General features: G+C 39.1%; 1 protein-coding gene across 3 annotated transcripts in view; it reads left to right on the top strand.

The window, feature by feature from the left end:
- LOC139948502 (E3 ubiquitin-protein ligase UBR4-like) overlaps window positions 1-22,719 on the top strand; it is a 122,735-nt gene that overhangs the window by 33,450 nt on the left and 66,566 nt on the right. For all 3 annotated transcript variants that reach the window (XM_071946669.1, XM_071946668.1, XM_071946667.1), the window contains exons 32-48: window positions 272-384; window positions 1,753-1,848; window positions 3,108-3,297; window positions 4,619-4,810; window positions 5,812-5,875; window positions 6,457-6,539; window positions 7,318-7,423; window positions 9,244-9,314; window positions 11,006-11,153; window positions 11,684-11,995; window positions 13,083-13,253; window positions 17,531-17,782; window positions 18,401-18,490; window positions 19,043-19,195; window positions 20,300-20,527; window positions 21,839-21,923; window positions 22,235-22,307. In XM_071946669.1, coding sequence (XP_071802770.1) covers window positions 272-384; window positions 1,753-1,848; window positions 3,108-3,297; window positions 4,619-4,810; window positions 5,812-5,875; window positions 6,457-6,539; window positions 7,318-7,423; window positions 9,244-9,314; window positions 11,006-11,153; window positions 11,684-11,995; window positions 13,083-13,253; window positions 17,531-17,782; window positions 18,401-18,490; window positions 19,043-19,195; window positions 20,300-20,527; window positions 21,839-21,923; window positions 22,235-22,307 — 2,427 coding nt within the window. The remainder of the gene's footprint in view (window positions 1-271; window positions 385-1,752; window positions 1,849-3,107; window positions 3,298-4,618; window positions 4,811-5,811; window positions 5,876-6,456; window positions 6,540-7,317; window positions 7,424-9,243; window positions 9,315-11,005; window positions 11,154-11,683; window positions 11,996-13,082; window positions 13,254-17,530; window positions 17,783-18,400; window positions 18,491-19,042; window positions 19,196-20,299; window positions 20,528-21,838; window positions 21,924-22,234; window positions 22,308-22,719) is intronic.

The raw sequence follows: 22,719 nt of genomic DNA, 5'->3' as shown, positions 1-22,719 counted from the left end.
CAAGTAAGTAAAAACTAGATAATTTGTATAAAATTAAATGGATAAAGTATAATTGTTTTGTGGAGGAACTACTTCAATCCTAGCCTCTAGTTTTCAGGAAAAAAACACCACATACATTGTGTATCATCCATTGAAATATAATTTTATACACATTCATATTAACACAAGGCTTGTTTTTTATTGTAGCAAATGAAAGATGTTCGTTGAAAACTGAAGGTTACTAATGAATGTGCTCTTTTCTGATTAATATTGTATGTTTTTGAATTGCTAGATTTAGTGGTTTGGAGGAAGCAGTCTTCCGTGATGCTATACAATCTCTAGAGGGCCAACTAGATAAGGCACCCGCTAAGAAAGCTCTAGAAGTCTTCTACACGGAGGAATCAGGTATTGATTACCAAGGATTTAACCATTCACAATTAATCAATCAATCACTCACTTATCCAATCAATCAATCAATTTGGACATTATTTCCATCCTAGCTATCAACCCGTTAGCAATGTTTTTGTAAAATCTGTATATTTTGTGTATGAATAAAGTTTTTGCTTTGAAAAGTAAAAAATAAAAGTCAATCAATCAATCAATCACTGTCCATCAATTCAACCAGCGCTGAACCTCCTGCATCGATGCATCAGACAACTACATGTACTTCCCGAACTGTGCGTTATCCACCACAGCAGGGGCCGACCGAAAGAAAGCGTTGATTTAGCCAACTAATTAATTGTCAGCTTCAAAGCTAGTGTGTACTGGTTATACATGTATGTACACTACAACTTCAAAGACTGCTTAGAAACCTGGAAATATTGTATTAAGAGTAAAATCTTATTAGAGTACTGGCTCCAGAACAACGTTCCCCTTTTCATGAAGAAATGGGATCTCTGCAACATGTTCCAGATCACTAATAATGGCATTGAATGGACTTGCTTAAGTGTTAATTTGGATGTTATTTCAATCCCAGCTACCGACCTGTTATTTAGAGCAGAAAATTCTTGTTGATTAGTCGATCAATCAATCAATTCGTCAATCAGTTAAAAGCTGCATCCCTGTATCGTTTGCTTGGATGTGATCCCTGGCTACAGGGCGATTAATAATTGTATACTCTACATATATGGCTTGTGACTGGCACCCGAAGAAAGATATTGACAAAATAGGGAAACTGCAAACAAGGGCTAGATTGCTCAGTTGGTGGAGCGCCGGCATGTTAATCAGAGGTCGTTGGTTTAAATCTCCCATTTACATGTACCCAGTCAGTTTCCCTTGTGGTTTGTTATTTGATATGGGTAAATAACCAATAAGTACATGTAGGTGTTTATTAAAAAATGTTAAAGACTCTGGACACTATTGGTAATTGTCAAAGACCAGTCTTCTCACTTGGTGTATCTCAACATATGCATAAATTAACAAACCTGTGAATATTTGAGCTCAATTGGTCGTCGAAGTTGCGAGATAATAATGAAAGAAACAACACCCTTGTGTGGTCTCAGATGCTTGATTTTGAGACCTCATAATCTAATTCTGAGGTCTCGAAATCAAATTCGTGGAAAATTACTTCTTTCTCAAAAACTTTGTTACTTCGGAGGGAGTCGTTTCTCACAATGTTTTATACCATCAACCTCTCCCCATTACTCGTTACCAAGTAAGGTTTTATGCTAGCAATTGTTTTGAGTAATTACCAATAGTGTCCACTGCCTTTAAGTTATATACATTGGGGATAAAGAATATCATATAATATAGTTGTTTATTGTTGTCCATCAGATTTGGTGAAGGTGTTATTATCGTCTGCTAATGAGTATCTTTCTGCCGAGTATGGAATCAGGGTACTCAAGTTCTTCAACAAACTCCTACAACTTGGTAAAGACACGTTTATAAAGCACTCAAATAAAATGCACTGCTGTAGATTTCACAAAACTCTGCCTAACTTAGGATTAATCTTATGACTTAGGACGAGTCCCAACACTGCACTGTAGCATGCAGACCTTAAGATTAATCCTAAGTTAGGACGAGTTACTCGTCCTAACTTGAGATAAGACGAGTCCTAACTCCTTGTGAAATCTACCCCTGGTCTGTTTAGAGAAAACATTGTTTCTTGCCTTAAATAAATCATAAAAAAACATTAATATGATTTGTGAAAGATTTTTTTTTGTGTATTTTTATAAATCAAGCTAAAACAAAACACAAAAGACAAAGAAGTGTATAAAAATGGCCAATATCTTGACAATTGCACAACATGTCAAATGTTTTCTAAAGCTTTTTGAGGAAAATTTGTAGTTAAAGTTTTTAACCCTTTGGTGCAAAAGGCAGTCGCTAGCAACCACCAAAAACATGTCAAATTGGACTTTTATAAACAGTCACATCTAAAAAACTACAACCCTCAAATATACCGCCCTCATTCGATTGTTTAGAGCAAGAGTTGAGCTTTCGTTAGATGGGATGTTCACAAGGGGGTGCTATTGAAAGTATTGAGAAAAACACAAGTGAACATGTTCCTTTTTTTGCTTTTTTCAAAAATTAATCTGTGCTCCTAAGGGTTAAGTGTGTCAAAAACAGAGGGTTAACTTAAAATGTGAGTTACAACAAGTAGGATTTGAAGTTTTGCATTGTGGGAATATTATTACAATATACATGTAGGTGAGGTTTGTGGTAGCAACATGTGTAAATCTCTTTTCTGGCCTGAAGACGATCAGAGCATACTGATGAGTTGTCAACCACTGGTTCTTTTCAGAACCAAAAGTACTCAAAAGAGATTTACACATGGTGCTATCGCAAACCACACCTAAGTAAATGACAGTATTAAAACTAGCCTGAACATCTGACGTCACACTTCGAGGCTCATGAATAACGCCAGAGACCAGCCTGCAGCCGGCGTGTACATGCCATTTGACCTACATTCATTTCACATAGAGATACGGAGTCAAATTCTATTGCGGACTTGATAGGAGTGTACTGTTTGGGCATCTATAGAAAGCTCATGTCACTGCACGTTTATCCAATGATATCATTGTACCCAATGGAATCACTGGATCTGAATAGCAGGTACCTGTCTTTATCCGCTGCGGATAAAGACAGGGGCCCAGTTTATATCAAAACTTGTTTCCAAATTGTCTGTTTAGCCGAGGACACACCTGGTGATAAATCCCTAGAGAGACTGTGCTCCACTCTGACCAGACTATCCCTAGTAGATGCCGACTCTTTACAAGGATGGCTGGCAAGGATCATTCAAGACAGCAACCCAGGGTCTAAAGGTCAAGAACATCGGATCTTACTGCAGAGTTTAACCTCGCATATCGTCAAAGAGAAAAGGTTGGGAATAGCTACTAGGTTTGTTTCTCTCTCATTACCTGCTAACCAACAAGGAAATTAAGAAGTGAATTTCTATGTTTTTCAGATTTGTCAGGTGATTGTAATACTTGGTGACTTGGAATTTTTATTTGTTTTCCAGAGGAAGAAAAGAGGAAAGGGGGTTTGTACTTGTATTTAGTTTGGCTTTCTTGAAAAGACTTTTGAGAAGAATTTGAGAAAAAAACAAGTTTTAATTTTGTTTGATTTAGAAGACGATCAGAGCATACTTATCGAAACGTCGAGATGAAACCAACGGTTCTTTTCAGAACAACCCCAACTCATTTAGACATTATCATTACATGGTGTGTTACCGCAAACCTTTCTATATGTATATCCGATTTCCACCATGCAAAGTTTCAAATCCTACTGATAGTGCCTTATCAAGCCTGATGGCGTGCTGAAGCAATGATTTTTTCATACATGTATGTGGAGTTGTGTTCAAATAATTATACCCATTTATTTACATAATAATAATAAGACTTATAGTACGCACATATCCAACCTGCTGGGTGTTCTAGGCGCAATAAAAACCCCCAAAACAAAGCAAAACAAAACAGAAAAACAGACACAACAAAAATGAGTCCTTGTGACATAAGATAAGTTTTGAGAAGAGACTTGAGTTTGTTGGTACAAAGACAAGATCTAAGATTAAGTGGTAAAGAGTTCCAGATGCGTGGCGCGGCTGAAGTTTAAATCTTACATAGCAACATGTAACAGTTTACAATGTGCTGTGGTGTAATCTGCAGCCAAGTATACATGAAAATGCTGGAAAACCCTTATCTTAACGATCAATGTACTGGGTTATTTTACATGTATTCTACAACACACTGGACCTTCCGCTTAACAACCCATCCAAAGGACGAACCAACAATGGTTTAGTAAGAACCTCACTTAAGGACACATGTGCCAAGACTGAGGAACAGTCTGCTGAACAGAAACACCAGAGCTTGAATCCAATGCCCTTTAACCACTCAACCTGCATCTTTAGCATCTACATGTATTATATATCGTTGCAGTACCCGCTGCCAGAACATACATGTACATCTAGGATTCAAACTACCTCTAGCTACCGGGCAATCTTGGTAGTCTAGTTGGTGAGACACTGCTCTAATAATTGCAAGGGTCGTGGGTTCAAATCCCACCCGAGTAATATGCCTGTGAAATTTGTTCACAGGACTCGGGAAAGTACTGAGTATACAGTGCTAACACACATGTTGTACATGTATATGGGTAAAAAAAACAAAATGAATAACCTGCATCTTGTTTGATAAATCCTTTGTAGTCTTGTTGGTGAAGATGTAGCTACAGCTCTATTGAAGGCATTGATTCCAATGGGAAGCCAACTTCTCTCTGGAGCAGCAGACAGCTTGGGTTTCTCTGAGCTCATGCCTGTTATGGTCATGTTAGCTGGGGCTGGATCAGGGATGGGCCATGTGGAGTTATTCAGAGCAGCCAATGACTGGCTCACTGTGTGGTGAGTTGAGAAAATACAAACAGCTGTTGCAAACTGCTTTCCAACAAAACAAAATATTGTAAATGCAAAAAAATAGTGAATAGTCTGACGTTTCGACCCTAGCAGAGTCTTTCGAAAAGGTTGAAGACTCTTCAAATAAAGACTTTGCTAGGGTCAAACCTCAGACCATCAAGTATTCTTTGCATGTGTTGTGAGTTATTACAAAGCAAAATCCATTTATCAGTACTTTGTAAACGCATTTGGTTTTGTGTTATACCTCTTAGATGAGTTTGACAGAATGTCTGAATGAATTCAAATGAATTTACCAATTGAGGTGTTTAATCAGTGTATAAATACAGCATTCAGAGTAACTCTCTTAAAGGAACACGTTGCCTCGAATCGGACAAGTTGGTCTATAAAAAGCGTTCGTAACCGTTTGTTATAAAATGCATATGGTTGGAAAGATGTTTTTAAAGTAGAATACAATGATCTACACAAATTTGTCTCGAAATTGCGTGGTTTTCTTATTGCTTTGTGAACTAACACGGTCAGCAATTTGACTCCCATAAATGTCCTACCGTATTAGTCGACAACCACGCAATTTCGAGGCATATTTGTGTGGATCATTGTATTCTACTTTTAAAACATCTGTCCAATCATTTGCATTTTATAACAAACGGTCACAAACGCTTTCCAAACACCAACTCGACCGATCCAAGGCAACGTGTTCCTTTAAATGTTATACTGTTAGGATTTCTGAGTTTCCTCATATGTTTGATTTCTAAGTTTGTTTTTCAAGCGATTTGATTAACGTAAAGTATGTATTAATTACATTGAATTACTGTCAGCAAACATTTAACTTCTGTCTAAGAAGAGAGCGTAAATGCCATTACCTGTTCTTGTATTTATTTATTTTTTTAAATTTTTATTTATTGACATCCAACAGCGGAAAGCCGCCACTTACAGGAATCATTAAAAACTATGTAAAAATATAAATTTAAATATATGTTTCAACCTTTCAGCAAGAAGTATCTTTCCCACAAGGATGTTGCTGAGAAGTTAGGACTGGAAGGAACAGAAGGAAAGGTACAGCTTGACCTTAAAGTCTCATGGCCGTTTATGCAAAGATGTATTAATTTTAAAGTTTTATGCTCATACTAGTCTTTGCATTGAGAAAAAAACAAATGAATGGTTTAAATGCACTGGAAACTAAATGCACTGTAATTACTCAAAATAATTGTTAGCATAAAAACATACTTGGTACGAGCAATGGAGAGCTGTTAATAGTACAAAACATTGTGAGAAACGGCTCCCTCTGAAGTAACAAATAGTTTTTGAGAACGAGGTAATTTCTCACTCAAATATTAAAAGACTTCATGCCTGAAGCCTTTTGTTAGTTATAAAACCCCCAAAAGTTGTTTTTTCTTAGTTCATATTTGAGACCGAGGCGTGTTATAAAACACATATGCACTAGGGCGTGCTATCCCCCTCGGGCCTGAAGAGGGACCTATTTCCCTATACTGGTCACTCAAAGTCCCTCGGGGATAGACTTGCTTGAACGACTGAATTTCTAGTCCATATGTGTATAACAATAACAGAACTTCAGTTTAGGGCAATCTGTCGGTTTGTCATGCTTATTAAGAATCTTTGTGTTTGTCTCATCACAGCACCAGAACATGATTGAAGCAGCTTGTTACCTGTTGTCTTATATCGCTAGCGTCTTAGGAGCATTGAAACAAACAGGAGATAAGTAAGTCCATTATGATGCTAACTCATTACCACTTGGTGTGTTTACTTTTAGGGTTTGTGTTTGGACTTATACAATAGGTCAAGTCAAACAGACAGTTCAAACTACAAAGTTAATAATGCTACGTGTCTTGTCATATGTTAGAAACAAAGTAATTTTAGTCATGTTTGTGAGTACAAATACATCATAACAAGAAAACATCAATGAGTATTCATTTTCAGAACTGAACATGTCATGTTGTCAATACCTGTCAGAAATCTTTGTTCCTGTTCCCAAACTTCAATTCTTCACAATGTAAGAACTAAACCCAGTTGGGGGGATCGTGCCTTTTCAACCGGAGCACCAAGGATGTGGAATCATCCTCCTAAGAACATCAGGCAATCTACTTCATTAGCCAATTTCAAAACTTTGCTTAAATCTCATCTTTTTTCAAAAGCCTACTGTACGGCGCTATGAGCCACGACTGTTGGATTGGCGCCTTATCAATTTAACAATTGATTGATTGATTGATTTTGGTTGATCAATTTGGGATAACTTGGCGGAGATGCAATCTAGTAAGGTTTACATTAACAATGTGTACAATTAAATAACCCTGTTACTTGTACATGTAGTTCTGTAGAGTTTTAATCAGTATGTCCTGATTATCGTCAGTGTAAAGCTGAAGACGATCCAAGTTTACTGATAGTCAGGTGGAGTTGCTTGTTGCTCCATAATATAAATGCGCCGCCTGATGGTAAATATGTACATAACCACAGCAGAGTGTAATTATTGACTTAATTAGGAACCTGGCTCCAGCATATGATATGGACTCCTCAGCTGCTGAAGCAGATTCTGATTGGGCCGAAGATATGATGATGGATGAAGATGACTCAGGAGGGGAAGATTCAGTAAGTCAAAAAAACACTCATCAGTAGGTCTTGGAAAAAAAAAAGAAACTAAGAAGCCTTTATTTAATGTTGCTTCAAATTTGCCTTAAAGGCAGTGGACACTATGGATAATTACTCAAAATAGTTAGCAGAACTCACTTCGCAGTAGTACATTGTACAGTTAATTACGATCCTACATGTACATGTACATGTATGTATAGGCTATAGTAAATTTTCTATACCTTCCGCCCAGGTATTAGTTAATAAGCAGGATAGTTCTTTTCAGAACTGAGAAGTTTCCCGAAAAATCTGATAAATCTACTCCGCGGTAGTAGAATATATAGCAAGACAATTCTCTAAAGAACAAACTCTACCTGGAAAGTAATGTACATGTAGATCATGTACATGTAGATACAGTTACCGCAAACCAAATATACATTGTACATGTACATTTCTGACTGAATGGGGCATTTTCCAGGCATTTTTGAAAGTTAAGGCTGTATCCAAATTTGCTATGGCTAGGACTGTTGCTAAGGATGTACATAGACTTCAATGTATAATGGCATGGACATCTAGCCGTAGCCGTGAATTCAGTCTCAACCTAACCATAGAGATATATAAGAACTACATGTATAGGGCGCACAGTACAAGCATAGATACGCGGCCATTTTGTAAGTTGACAAAACAGCATCGCATAGCGTTATCATAACACACACACCAACTTGCACTTTATATACAAAATGGCCTCCGTGTATCCTTGGGGTCCCATTGCGTTTGTGCGGGTCCCATTGCGTTTGTGCACGCAGCATCAACAGTGCGCCCTCTACATGGTTCTTAAAACTCTATGAGCCTAACTGACAGCCAGACATCATTTAAATCTAACTTACAAATAGCTTCAAGATGGCATTAAATAATGCTTGTAGAGTTGTGTTGGAGTCATAATGGATAGGGCCAATCCTAGTTTTCACTTGATATGTGCTTATGAGGTGAAGTCCTAATGGATAGGGCCAATCCTAGTTTTCACTTTATATGTGCTTCTGAGTTGAAGTCCTAATGGATAGGGCCAATCCTAGTTTTCACTTAATATGTGCTTATGAGTTGAAGTCCTAATGGATAGGGCCAATCCTAGTTTTCACTTTATATGTGCTTCTGAGTTGAAGTCCTAATGGATAGGGCAATCCTAGTTTTCACTTGATATGTGCTTATGAGGTGAAGTCCTAATGGATAGGGCCAATCCTAGTTTTCACTTGATATGTGCTTATGAGGTGAAGTCCTAATGGATAGGGTTAATCCTAGTTTTCACTTTATATGTGCTTCTGAGTTGAAGTCCTAATGGATAGGGCCAATCCTAGTTTTCACTTTATATGTGCTTATGAGTTGAAGTCATAATGGATAGGGCCAATCCTAGTTTTCACTTTATATGTGCTTATGAGGTGAAGTCCTAATGGATAGGGCCAATCCTAGTTTTCACTTTATATGTGCTTATGAGGTGAAGTCCTAATGGATAGGGCCAATCCTAGTTTTCACTTTATATGTGCTTATGAGGTGAAGTCCTAATGGATAGGGCCAATCCTAGTTTTCACTTTATATGTGCTTATGAGGTGAAGTCCTAATGGATAGGGCCAATCCTAGTTTTCACTTTATATGACCTTATGAGGTGAAGTCCTAATGGATAGGGCCAATCCTAGTTTTCACTTTATACATGTATGTGCTTATGAGGTGAAGTTCTAATGGATAGAGCCAATCCTAGTTTTCACTTTGTATGTGCTTATGAGTTGAAGTCCTAATGGATAGGGCCAATCCTAGTTTTCACTTTATATGTGTTTCTGATTTGCCACCAGGATGAAGACTCCTTGTGTAATAAGCTGTGTACATACACCATCACCCAGAGAGACTTTATGAGCCAACACTGGTAAGTATCTTAAACAAAGGCAAAGAATGCTGAGAGATGTACCAATGACCAATGCAATGACTCATCACTGCTAGTACTTGGTTGGGCACCATCATGCCCACCAGTCTCGTCTAATACCACTCAGATAGGCTGATAAGCTTGTACAAGTTCTTATTCAGGACGTAGTGATGCTTGATGGGAGTGATTGTACTTCTTAGTCGTGCACTGTGCACAATCATTATGTGCATTATTATGTATGGAATGTACATGATATGGAATTTTAACGATCTTTTAAACAAATTGGCAAGAAGACTATTGCGATCGAGCATTTCTTTTAATGCATAAGGATTCACACAATTGAGCCACATTATTATCGAAAGTCAAACCTTTCATAAACAAGTAATGGTGAGCGTGGGTTATGAGGTCAGGGGCAATACCAGCGCCTTTGATGAGGTGCTGGGACCATGGGAATGCTAGTTAACTGCTCGGGTTTAGGGGGAATCCCAGCACCTTTGATGAGGTGCTGGGACCATGGGAATGCTAGTTCACTGCTCGGGTTTAGGGGGAATCCCAGCACCTTTGATGAGGTGCTGGGACCATGGGAATGCTAGTTTACTGCTCGGGTTGGCGCAGTTCCTTACCTTCCACCTCTGGGACCCCGTTGGAATCCCACTAGGGGCACCACAAGGATTGGGTTTTTAGAACTACCTTACTGCGTGGGTTTTCCGTGGGATTTTGCGCTGAAACAGCCAACCAATTAAAACCTTACGGGGTCCCTTTCGCCTTATTTTTTTATTGCATGGCCAGTTTTGAACAGCCATTACAATAAGACCTCATTGCCACTCTTTTAATCCCTTATTTATAGAGTGCTCAGTATTAATCTCATCTTCATTCATTCTTTGAGTAATATTTATTTCAAAGCTGTCATACAATACAATCATGCACATTTATGTCGTAATTACAAAAGCAATATACATGTATATGTAGTATGAGGTATGACATATTAAGGTACACAGCGGTTACATAATAAGCAGCAATTTAAAGACAACATTTGAAGGAGCGCTACAGAATTGGTAAGGAACAAAAATCGTGAAGATCAAAGATTTACATAAAACTTACACGGTCTAATGATGATGATGATAGTAGAAAACATCCCTTGAAATATTTCTGTCTGAAATGTCATATTTGATGAGAAATAAATAATTTAACTTCGCGTTTGGAGTTTATCGCTCAGTGAGCGTTTTGTTCATTTTTATTTTGGCATCAATGCAATGCAAATTTGTAATCGGTTTTTCACTATTTTCTCGTGACCCAGATGGCCGATCGATCTCAAACTTCGACAGGTTTGTCAGTTTATGTATATGGTGGATTACATTAAGTGCTTACACTGCCAGCAATGTTTAGTTAGCAAAAACCAATTCTGTAATGTTCCTTTAAGAAGTATAGTGTTAAGCAAGATGTTTTTGTACCCTAACCTATGGACAGACAAACATTTAAGATGGTATAACTAGGAACAGTAACATGGACATACTATGTACATGTAGGACAAACAAAGACAAGGGGCAACAAGGACAGAAGAACACAATGTCTGTACTAGGATTCTCCTATAACCTTATAAGGAAATACTGTCTATATTTAAGAGGTGTTCTCTTATTGAGCAAACTTGAGACCTGGTAATAACTTCTCATTATGTATTTTTGTTTACCATGTAGGTATCATTGCCACACCTGTAAGATGATTGATGGTGTAGGTATATGCACTGTGTGTGCCAGGGTTTGCCATCGAGGTCATGAGGTTGCATACGCCAAATATGGATCTTTCTTCTGTGACTGTGGAGACAAAGACGAAGGAACTTGTTTGGTGAGTTAATGTCCTCATAGACCTTAAGCATTTGTTTTTCACACCCCCACTAAATAGCTTTGTTTATTGGTTATTCCTTAAAAACATTGTTTGTACTCTGTTTTTTATGAAGTATGGAAATAAATATCAGTTTGAACGAATGCACTGACGCCATCCAGCCGCCCTCTTAGGCTAGATAAAGCGATGACAAAACAATCAAAATGCACAGATTTGTACGCGCGACACACAGGTTTGGCTAACGACTGGCCGCTTTTTGGCCTCTAGTTGAGGGCGCCCTACTGATATAACATCATGTGCGTAAGGTCTATTCCTCTTCAGATTTCTTTGCCTCTAGACATGAAATTTATTTCTTTTAGGCAATCCTTTTTGCTTCAGCTCTTTCTGTTTCCTTCCTCTGTATTTGAATTGCTCAATGCTGTAAGGTTTTTATCCAATTAATGTGCACTCTTGTATTTTTTACCTACCCTGAGAAAGAAAAATAAATAAAAATAAAATATTTTATTAAACATTTTGTTTGTGTTTTCCCCCAGGCCTTAGTGAAGCGTACACCTGGTTCCAACCTAGAGTCCAGCATGTCCAATACCTCTATGGCGTGTCCATTTTCCTCCCTATCATCCTCCTCGGAGGACAAAGCTCGTAATGCTTCAGTCAGTGCCTTACGTCGGCATCAGAACACCACCCCTATGCTATCCCCTACTGAGAGACCTCAAGGCGGGGTAGTCTTAGGGGAAGGCGTAGGTGGCATGCAATTAATGATGATGGAAGGAGAGGAGCTTGCTAAGTTTCACCGGATGTTAGGGAAGCAGTTGATGCAGTCACAAGACATCATCTTGAGCCTCCTGGTAAGAAAAATATAACTAGTTATGTGTTTTCCCTCTTTCTGTTTGGGATCGAGGCCCAATTTCACAATTTGCTAAGTTTGGTATTTTTTTGACTCTGCTGCTAACAAATCATTTTTACATGGCATTTCAAAACAAAATTACAGAACTTGTAATTACACAGCCAGGATAATGGGTACACTTGTAGCTTGTAGTTACAACGATGCCATTGTAAGTGACAGATAAATAGGAAGTAGTGCCATGTCTCTAAATTGAAGGCTTTAGCAGTGGCTGTGGCTAGACCACTAAAAAGCCTATTCTTCAACATTGGCAGTACAGCTGCAGCCATAGCCACGACTGATTTTGTATTTTATTTCCTTATCGATCAAGTGCTTGATTATTCAATATTTTTGTTATAATAATAATAAAAATTACTTCTTATACATGTACATGTATAGTGCTCATATCTGTCACTCAGTGACGCTCATGGCAATCTCCACTATTTACCTGCAAGGTATGCGGAACTACATGTAGGATTTGAAGTACATGTATGAGGCCTTTTTCCATAGCAACATGTAATGGTTTACAAAGTGCTGTGGTGCAATATGCAGCCAATCAAACCAGGAACACCAGGTCGAACCCTCTTTTTTAAAATAAGTGCATTACACAACACACAGGACCAACAGCTTTACGTCCCATCACTTAGGATGCAGCAATAATGGTTTAAGGGTCTCGCACAAGTTTAATGGCCAGATCCCTATGCCACACTCTGCTGATCTGAAACACAAGATCTTGAGTGCGTTGCTCATATCCACTCGGCCATGACACGCCACAAACTGTTACATCTTTCAGAGGTTTTCATTACATTGCTGTTCATGACAATGACACCAAAAGACATGTACCATAATTAAGCATCACTTCCATGATTTCCAGTTGTCATGCTAAATTTGCATGATGTGTCAACTATGGTTTTCTGTGTGGATGTGCATTATTCAATTTATCCAGCATCATTTAAAAAATGGAGCTCTCAGCTCTATTGCCCAACATTATGAAGATAGTTGTGGCCTTTTTAATTGACCCAATTGCATATCTTTTGTTTTTTAATCTGTAGGAGAACTGTGGCACAGCCAATACTGTGATTGAGCTATTGCAGTATCTGCTTCGACCAATTGAAGATCATTGCAATCAGACCTCTGCTATAGGTGCTACATCTAGGGCTCAACAAGCATTGAAAGATTTACATACACTGGAGAAAGCGACTGAAACTACTGAACAACTCATGGTAAACCTTATTTGTTAACAGACCTTACACACTGACTCATGGTAAACCTTATTTGTTAATAGACCTTACACGCTGACTCATGGTAAACCTCATTTGTTAATAGACCTTAACACACTGACTCATGGTAAACCTCATTTGTTAATAGACCTTTACACACTGACTCATGGTAAACCTTATTTGTTAATAGACCTGACACACTGACTCATGGTAAACCTTATTTGTTAATAGACCTTACACATTGACTCATGGTAAACCTTATTTGTTAATAGACCTTACACACTGACTCATGGTAAACCTTATTTGTTAATAGACCTGACACACTGACTCATGGTAAACCTTTTTGTTAATAGACCTTACACACCGACTCATGGTAAACCTCATTTATTAATAGACCTTACACACTGACTCATGGTAAACCTTATTTGTTAATAGACCTTACACACTGACTCATGGTAAACCTTATTTGTTAATAGACCTTACACACTGACTCATGGTAAACCTCATTTGTTAATAGACCTTTACACACTGAGTAAACCTTATTTGTTAATAGACCTTACACACTGACTCATGGTAAACCTTATTTGTTAATAGACCTTCACACTGACTCATGGTAAACCTTTTTGTTAATAGACCTTACACACTGACTCATGGTAAACCTTATTTGTTAATAGACCTTACACACTGACTCATGGTAAACCTTATTTGTTAATAGACCTTACACACTGACTCATGGTAAACCTTATTTGTTAATAGACCTTACACACTGACTCATGGTAAACCTTGTTTGTTAATAGACCTTACACATTGACTCATGGTAAACCTTATTTGTTAATAGACCTTACACACTGACTCATGGTAAAGCGTCTCCCTGCACTGAGTGTCTTATACAGTACATGTACATGTAGATAAGATACTACGTTAGACTGATTTATCAATGAGTATTACACAAATATTGATTGCTTTGAGTGCTATGGTTAAAACTACAGCTCCTGAGGTGATCTTTGGAGCGTTCTATTTTCCGGAGGCGTGGTCGAGGGAAAATGGAACAGTCCGGGGATCACCGAGGGAGTCGTAGTTTTAACCATAGCATGAGTTAAAGCTGTCACTATTTGTTTTATAACACCCCAACAGACTATTTACATGTATCATCTTCGTATCACGTAATACTCGTACACGCGTTTCTGATACACAGATGCACATCTGATTGGGTTTGAGGCGGGTAAAAAGACGTCTGGGTACTGCACGCCGTGTGATAGTCATCGGACTATCACTTGGCAAACGATGCACTATCACACGGCTGCTGTCTAGTAAAACTAAGACATATCATGTGACGCGCTCTAAACCAATGAAAAGCCATAACATTTCTAAGGGGTTTTATAATCCTGAATATTGTTCACCATTGATGAAATGCTGTCCTGGCTTCTGCATAAGAAGTGAAAATGATCAGAAATGATTACTAGACTTAAATGAGAAAATATAATTAACTGTAGCAAACTGCTTACCAACCAAAAGGACCTATGGTATAAATGCAAACAAAATAGTTAATGGCCTGACGTGACCCTAGTAGAGTCTTTCCTTCATGAAAGACTCTTTGAGAAAGACTCTGATAGGGTCAAAATGTCAGGCCATTAACTTTTTTGTTCACGATTTGACTTGAGATACTGTTGCATAAACATGTGATGTGATATAACCCATCATCAACTCCGTCAAGGAATCTTTGATCCTTCAATGAACCTTCTTCTCAATAAACCCAAGTCTTGACACTCCTGGGGTGACAGGTATTTTTCTTTAGCTGCGCCACGCATCTGGAACTCTCCACCACTTTATATAAGATCTTGTCTTTGTACCACCAAATTTCTATCTTTTCTCAAAACGTATCTTATGTCACAGGTTTTCTTTAGGACTGATTTTGTTGTGTCTGTTTTTGTTATATTTGGGTCTTACTGTGCTGTGAACACCCAGCGGGGTGGACATGTGAACATCATTATTATTATTATTATTATTATTATCATTATCATTATCATTATCATTATCATTGTCATTGTCATTGTCATTGTCATTGTCATTGTCATTGTCATTGTCATTGTCATTGTCATTGTCATTGTCATTGTCATTGTCATTGTCATTGTCATTGTCATTGTCATTGTCATTGTCATTGTCATTGTCATTGTCATTGTCATTGTCATTGTCATTGTCATTGTCATTGTCATTGTCATTGCCATTGCCATTGCCATTGCCATTGCCATTGCCATTGCCATTGCCATTGCCATTGCCATTGCCATTGCCATTGCCATTGCCATTGCCATTGCCATTGCCATTGCCATTGCCATTGCCATTGCCATTGCCATTGCCATTGCCATTGCCATTGCCATTGCCATTGCCATTGCCATTGCCATTGCCATTGCCATTGCCATTGCCATTGCCATTGCCATTGCCATTGCCATTGCCATTGCCATTGCCATTGCCATTGCCATTGCCATTGCCATTGCCATTGCCATTGCCATTGCCATTGCCATTGCCATTGCCATTGCCATTGCCATTGCCATTGCCATTGCCATTGCCATTGCCATTGCCATTGCCATTGCCATTGCCATTGCCATTGCCATTGCCATTGCCATTGCCATTGCCATTGCCATTGCCATTGCCATTGCCATTGCCATTGCCATTGCCATTGCCATTGCCATTGCCATTGCCATTGCCATTGCCATTGCCATTGCCATTGCCATTGCCATTGCCATTGCCATTGCCATTGCCATTGCCATTGCCATTGCCATTGCCATTGCCATTGCCATTGCCATTGCCATTGCCATTGCCATTGCCATTGCCATTGCCATTGCCATTGCCATTGCCATTGCCATTGCCATTGCCATTGCCATTGCCATTGCCATTGCCATTGCCATTGCCATTGCCATTGCCATTGCCATTGCCATTGCCATTGCCATTGCCATTGCCATTGCCATTGCCATTGCCATTGCCATTGCCATTGCCATTGCCATTGCCATTGCCATTGCCATTGCCATTGCCATTGCCATTGCCATTGCCATTGCCATTGCCATTGCCATTGCCATTGCCATTGCCATTGCCATTGCCATTGCCATTGCCATTGCCATTGCCATTGCCATTGCCATTGCCATTGCCATTGCCATTGCCATTGCCATTGCCATTGCCATTGCCATTGCCATTGCCATTGCCATTGCCATTGCCATTGCCATTGCCATTGCCATTGCCATTGCCATTGCCATTGCCATTGCCATTGCCATTGCCATTGCCATTGCCATTGCCATTGCCATTGCCATTGCCATTGCCATTGCCATTGCCATTGCCATTGCCATTGCCATTGCCATTGCCATTGCCATTGCCATTGCCATTGCCATTGCCATTGCCATTGCCATTGCCATTGCCATTGCCATTGCCATTGCCATTGCCATTGCCATTGCCATTGCCATTGCCATTGCCATTGCCATTGCCATTGCCATTGCCATTGCCATTGCCATTGCCATTGCCATTGCCATTGCCATTGCCATTGCCATTGCCATTGCCATTGCCATTGCCATTGCCATTGCCATTGCCATTGCCATTGCCATTGCCATTGCCATTGCCATTGCCATTGCCATTGCCATTGCCATTGCCATTGCCATTGCCATTGCCATTGCCATTGCCATTGCCATTGCCATTGCCATTGCCATTGCCATTGCCATTGCCATTGCCATTGCCATTGCCATTGCCATTGCCATTGCCATTGCCATTGCCATTGCCATTGCCATTGCCATTGCCATTGCCATTGCCATTGCCATTGCCATTGCCATTGCCATTGCCATTGCCATTGCCATTGCCATTGCCATTGCCATTGCCATTGCCATTGCCATTGCCATTGCCATTGCCATTGCCATTGCCATTGCCATTGCCATTGCCATTGCCATTGCCATTGCCATTGCCATTGCCATTGCCATTGCCATTGCCATTGCCATTGCCATTGCCATTGCCATTGCCATTGCCATTGCCATTGCCATTGCCATTGCCATTGCCATTGCCATTGCCATTGCCATTGCCATTGCCATTGCCATTGCCATTGCCATTGCCATTGCCATTGCCATTGCCATTGCCATTGCCATTGCCATTGCCATTGCCATTGCCATTGCCATTGCCATTGCCATTGCCATTGCCATTGCCATTGCCATTGCCATTGCCATTGCCATTGCCATTGCCATTGCCATTGCCATTGTCATTGTCATTATTATTATCATTATTATCATCTGTACTTTGATCCATTTACCCAGGTCCCTACCCTAGGATCTCAGGAGGGGGCTTTTGAGAATGTGCGGGCAAACTTCTCTGGTGACCAGGGCCAGACCATAAAGCAGCTTCTTGGTGCTCATATGCTACGTCGTGTTGCTATGTGCTGTTTAGCATCTCCCCATGGTAGACGTCAACACCTCGCTGTGTGTCATGAGAAGGGTAGGATTACTGTACTGCAGCTGTCTGCTCTACTCAAGCAAGCTGACTCCAGCAAGAGAAAACTCACTCTCACGGTCAGTAAATCAGTGTACCCATGAAATATCATGTTTGGCCCTAAGAAAAAAGTAGGTTCATTTTGTGGAGTGCAAGGGCTGTAGACATTTCAGGCTATTTCCCATGTGCAAAAAAAACAAAGTACATGTACATGTATGTAGGAAGAATATGTATCATGCCTGAATATAGTATGTGGTGGTGCTATTTTAGCACATTTTAAAAAATCTTTCCAATAGGCAAAACAAAAATGGTATCAAGACTAAAGTAGGAAGAATATCCTGCCTGAATATAAGATGTGTAAAGGTAGGATATTAGCCAAATTGTTGTGTTAAAAAAAATTACCATACTAGTTTATGGTTAGAAACTTAACAGCTTAACAGTTTTCTACATTGTACAACTACTATATACTAACTAGGCAAAGTTCAAAACGATAATTGTTTTGCCTGTCATGTATTGTCAATCTTTGGTATTTGGCTACTCTTAATAATCATAAATACAAGTAAATAATAAATTTGACAGCAAGTATTGAAATAAGTCCCGTGTCTAGAGTCGCATCTTTACGTAGCAAAGTTTCCATAATTAGATGCATGGGAATTATAGGTGTGTGGTTAAAGTTATATTTGTTTCTTATTTGACAGCGTCTGTCCTCAGCACCAGTACCCTTCACCGTATTGAGCATCACTGGTAACCCAAGTAATGAGGACTTCTTGGCTGTGTGTGGTCTAAAGGTTGGTATGAAATCGTCATGTACATGTACAGCATTCAGTTTACTAACAAATTTGTTGTTTAAATTTACTGCGTTTATTTGCTATATCTTTTGTCTATTCTTGACCAGTTATAATTCATACAGAGTATTGAATTTGATTTAGGGTTGAATTAAACAAAAAATTCTAGAGGGGGGTTTGAACCAACGACCTCCAGATTACCGTGCTGGCGCTCCAGCAACTGAGCAACCTAGCCCTATGTTGGCTTTCTACCTATCTTTGTTCAGCGGTGCCAGTCAGAAGCCAAAAAGCTGTTCATATGTACCCAGTTTCCTTTGTGGTTTATTATTTGAGTATTGTATTTGCAAGTTATTGTAAATTGTCTTTATTGCAAATCATTTCAAAAATTCAAACATTTAGTTCCATAATACACTCATCAAAAACAATTATGTAAGGAAGATACTAGTATCGAAGGATAAATAAAGACAGGCATGTTGAGAAATTTGTAATCAATCAACTCATATTTAAAACCAATTGAATCGTTAAACTCTATTCTATTATTTGTGTGTATACTAGGACTGCCATGTGTTGACGTTCACCAGTTCAGGGACTGTTTCTGATCATCTAGTCCTTCATCCTCAGTTAGAAGCTGGTAATTTTATCATCAAGGCTATTTGGTTACCTGGATCACAAACAGAACTGGCTATTGTCACTGCTGACTTTGTCAAGGTAAATCTACTAAGATTGTGTTATAAACTTTACATTTCTGAAGAGAAATTTATGTAGCCCATATGCATGTCCAAATGCGCATGATCAGTGCACAAGGATTCTTGGTGAAATCCCGGTACAAGCAACACCGGCAATCGTCACGGCGCATTGATTTTTAAGGGCAGTGGACACTATTGGTAATTACTCAAAATAATTATTAGCATAAAACTTTTCTTGGTAACGAGTAATGGGGAGAGGTTGATGGTATAAATCATGTGAGACACGGCTCCCTCTGAAGTAATGTAGAAAGAAATAATTTTCCACGGATTTGATTTCGAGACCTCAGATTTACATTAGAATTTGAGGTCTCAAAATCAAGCATCTGAAAGCACACAACTTCCTTGACAAGGGTGTTTTCTTCTTTCATTATTATCTCGCAACTTCGACGACCTATTGAGCTCAAATTTTCACAGGTTTGTTGTTTTATGCATATGTTGAGATACACCAACTGTGAAGGCTAGTCTTTTGACAATTACCAATAGTGTCCAGTGTCTTTAAGCAATGCATTACTTAATTTTAAAATGTGGTATAGTAACATGTAAAAAACAGCAAGACCACCATATTGGCAGCTTGGGTAACTTTTTAAAACTGTACTCAGTTTCCCGAGATGCATTGTGGACAATTGTTCATTGTTCACATTGTACATCAGAAACATCATCTTATCAAAGAACTTTGTACGAATCTTATTGGATATAAACAGATACAAATGTATCAAAAACATGGACATGTCCAACCATGAGCAATGCAGTTCAATAAAAGCAATATGTATGAATGAATGAATGTATTCTTCCAAAGCCCAAAGTGATTTTGCTTTGGTTCTTGTGTTGCCCTCCCTTTGTTATGCGCTCTGTCCTTTGTATAGCGCCATATAAATACTTTGTATTATTATTATTATTAAAGTTACAGCATCTCGTAATGATACCTCTTTTGCTTTTGTTCTTGTGTTGCCCTCCCTTTGTTAGGCGCTCTTTCTTTTGTATAGCGCCATATAAGTACTTTGTAATATTATTATTATTCTTATTAAAGTTACAGCATCTCCTAATGATACCTCTTCTTGTTGTTCAGATATACGATCTATCAAGAGATGCCTTAAGTCCTTGCTTCTACTTCCTTGTGCCAAGTGGCAAGATCCGGGATGCCTGTTTCATTATCTCTGATGAAGAAACGCGTACACTGGTACTCATGTCTTCAGCTGGTTACCTGTATACACAACCTATGGAAGAAGCAAGTGAGGCCAGAGATGGCCCATTCTATGTCACCAATGTGCTGGAGGTCAAACATGATGACCTAAAGGTAGGTCAAGGGTCAAAGAACCTTTTTAAGAGTTATTAATTCTACCTTCTCATGTGTTCAATACTCGAGTGTTAAAACTCTTTGTTTAATTGGCCATGCTCTGCCATGACCTGAGGTGCCTCTCGATGCCTTCTTAAATCCACAAAACCAGCAAACTGAACCCTTTCGACAGGTTGGAAGCCTCCGCTGCACCAATATCTCAGCTTATAGACAACATCAACGCCATCGGCCTACAACACGATCAAGCTGTTCGTGCTGCCCATGATCAGCCTGGATGGCACAAACGAATTTCTAACATTGCAAAAACCCATGGTCACATCGTCTCGAGCCTAGTTCGGCCCGAGTAGCATCATTTATATAAAGACTCTTATAAGAAATGAATGCCTTGCCTAATGCAATGAATGACTTGTAAAGCCATGCAGTGACAGATCATTTAAATTGTTCAGGTACTGACCAGTAGCTACATGTAGCAACTTGTTTAAATCTCTGCAGAACAAAAATTAGTGAAACGCAAGATAAAGATTGCACGGCCACACTTTTCAGAATGGGAAAGAGGACTCTTGAGGGTGCTATTGTGATATTTTTGGGGTTGTCTTATGGTTGCTTCATCTTATAAAAAGATTTAAAAAAATCTCCACCCAATTTGACAATTTGGTGCTAGTAACCGCATTTATGACCGACATGCCATATTAATTATAAATGTACACTACTATTAGTATTATAAAACCATGATCATGTTGTGGCTATGCAAAGACAGTTACTAAGGGAATCAATGTGTGGTGAAGAGACGAAGTCAAGGTAAGTTATCAAGAACCAGGCCTCGGCGGGTTTAAACCACTAGTTGAAAACCGATTCAACAGAACACACTTTGATGCCCGTTCATAAATACCTTTTCTGTCAAAAAACATCAACACTTTTTGGTCAGAAAGTAAAACAAATGCAATGTATAGTTGTTCAATGATTTCTTTCAACACAACACCCCTCCAGCTATGAAATGGTAAGGCCCTCGGTAAACAACTCCTTTTAAGGGAATGCTGTGCGCGTCGCACGTATCGCATGATGTGGCACAACTGTCCCGGCCGTTGCTCTCGACCAATAGGATTGAAGAAACTATCTTATGAGCACAGGTGCAAGCACGCGTGTCTCGCCCATGTTTCAACACTTTTTTACTGATCATTAACAAAGGTTTATACACACCCACGTGACGCGCTCTCCACCAATAGGAATAGTGAAACTGTCTGAGGTATTTATTAATAAGCTTTAATGAATGAGATTCAAATAACCATATTTCTAATCTTGTTATTTTGGCAGGAGTCTAGTGGACAGGCTGCTGGTGTAGGTGTCTCATGTTACTACTCACACACTCTACAGTTGCTCTTCTTCAGCTACTCACATGGTCAGTAAACTATTCATTTGGCATGCTTTCTCATCCTCCATTTTTAAATAATTAAGAAGAAAACAATTAATTATTTTCGAGAGAGAATCACTTGTAAGGAAATGTTCTGGAACTGGTAAAAGGGGTATGAGCCAAATGGTAGAACTCAAGAGAACTCTGCCGACTGTCTCGGTAAATGGCTTAAAGTACAACGCTCACAGACTCTTAAAAGATCATACATTTTATGCACGTGTTGGCCGGAAATTGAGGCGCATGCTGGTCTTGATACGACAACCTACATTCACATCCTTGCTATAATTTATTTTCACCAGGTAAATCTTTCTGTGCCTCGATTGGGAAGCAGATGACAGAGCTTGGGAACCTCTTTCCCATCACACTCAAGAGGTGAGATTTGAATCATTTGATCTTGTATTCCATTTATGAATAATTCTGTATCATACTGCATTGCATCTATGGCAGTATGCTAAGTGAATCATATGTGAGATGCAGCAAAACCCAATCTGGTCCCCATTGATGTATTAATCTCATTGCAGCATGCCTTCCGCAATCACAACCCCTGGAATCGTGTTAATAAAATGTGCAAGCATATATGGCGCAGTAAGAGGCTTGTGGTCAATCTACTATAGATGCATGGTAGCTGACAAACCAGGCATCGAGTCATAGAGCAACTGGTCCCTTCTCACTCTTCTTTGAATTTGCTACAAGTTTAATTAAGTTCAGTTTAGTTTAGGGTAACTGATATAAAACAAGCTTTATTTTAAGTGAGATTGAATCGCAATACTTGCTTTTCAACATG

The sequence above is a fragment of the Asterias amurensis genome, chromosome 15, assembly GCF_032118995.1.
Source record: "Asterias amurensis chromosome 15, ASM3211899v1".
NCBI lineage: Eukaryota > Metazoa > Echinodermata > Asteroidea > Forcipulatida > Asteriidae > Asterias > Asterias amurensis.
Note: the sequence above shows the minus strand (reverse complement) of the source record. Positions and strands in the feature narration are given on the sequence as shown.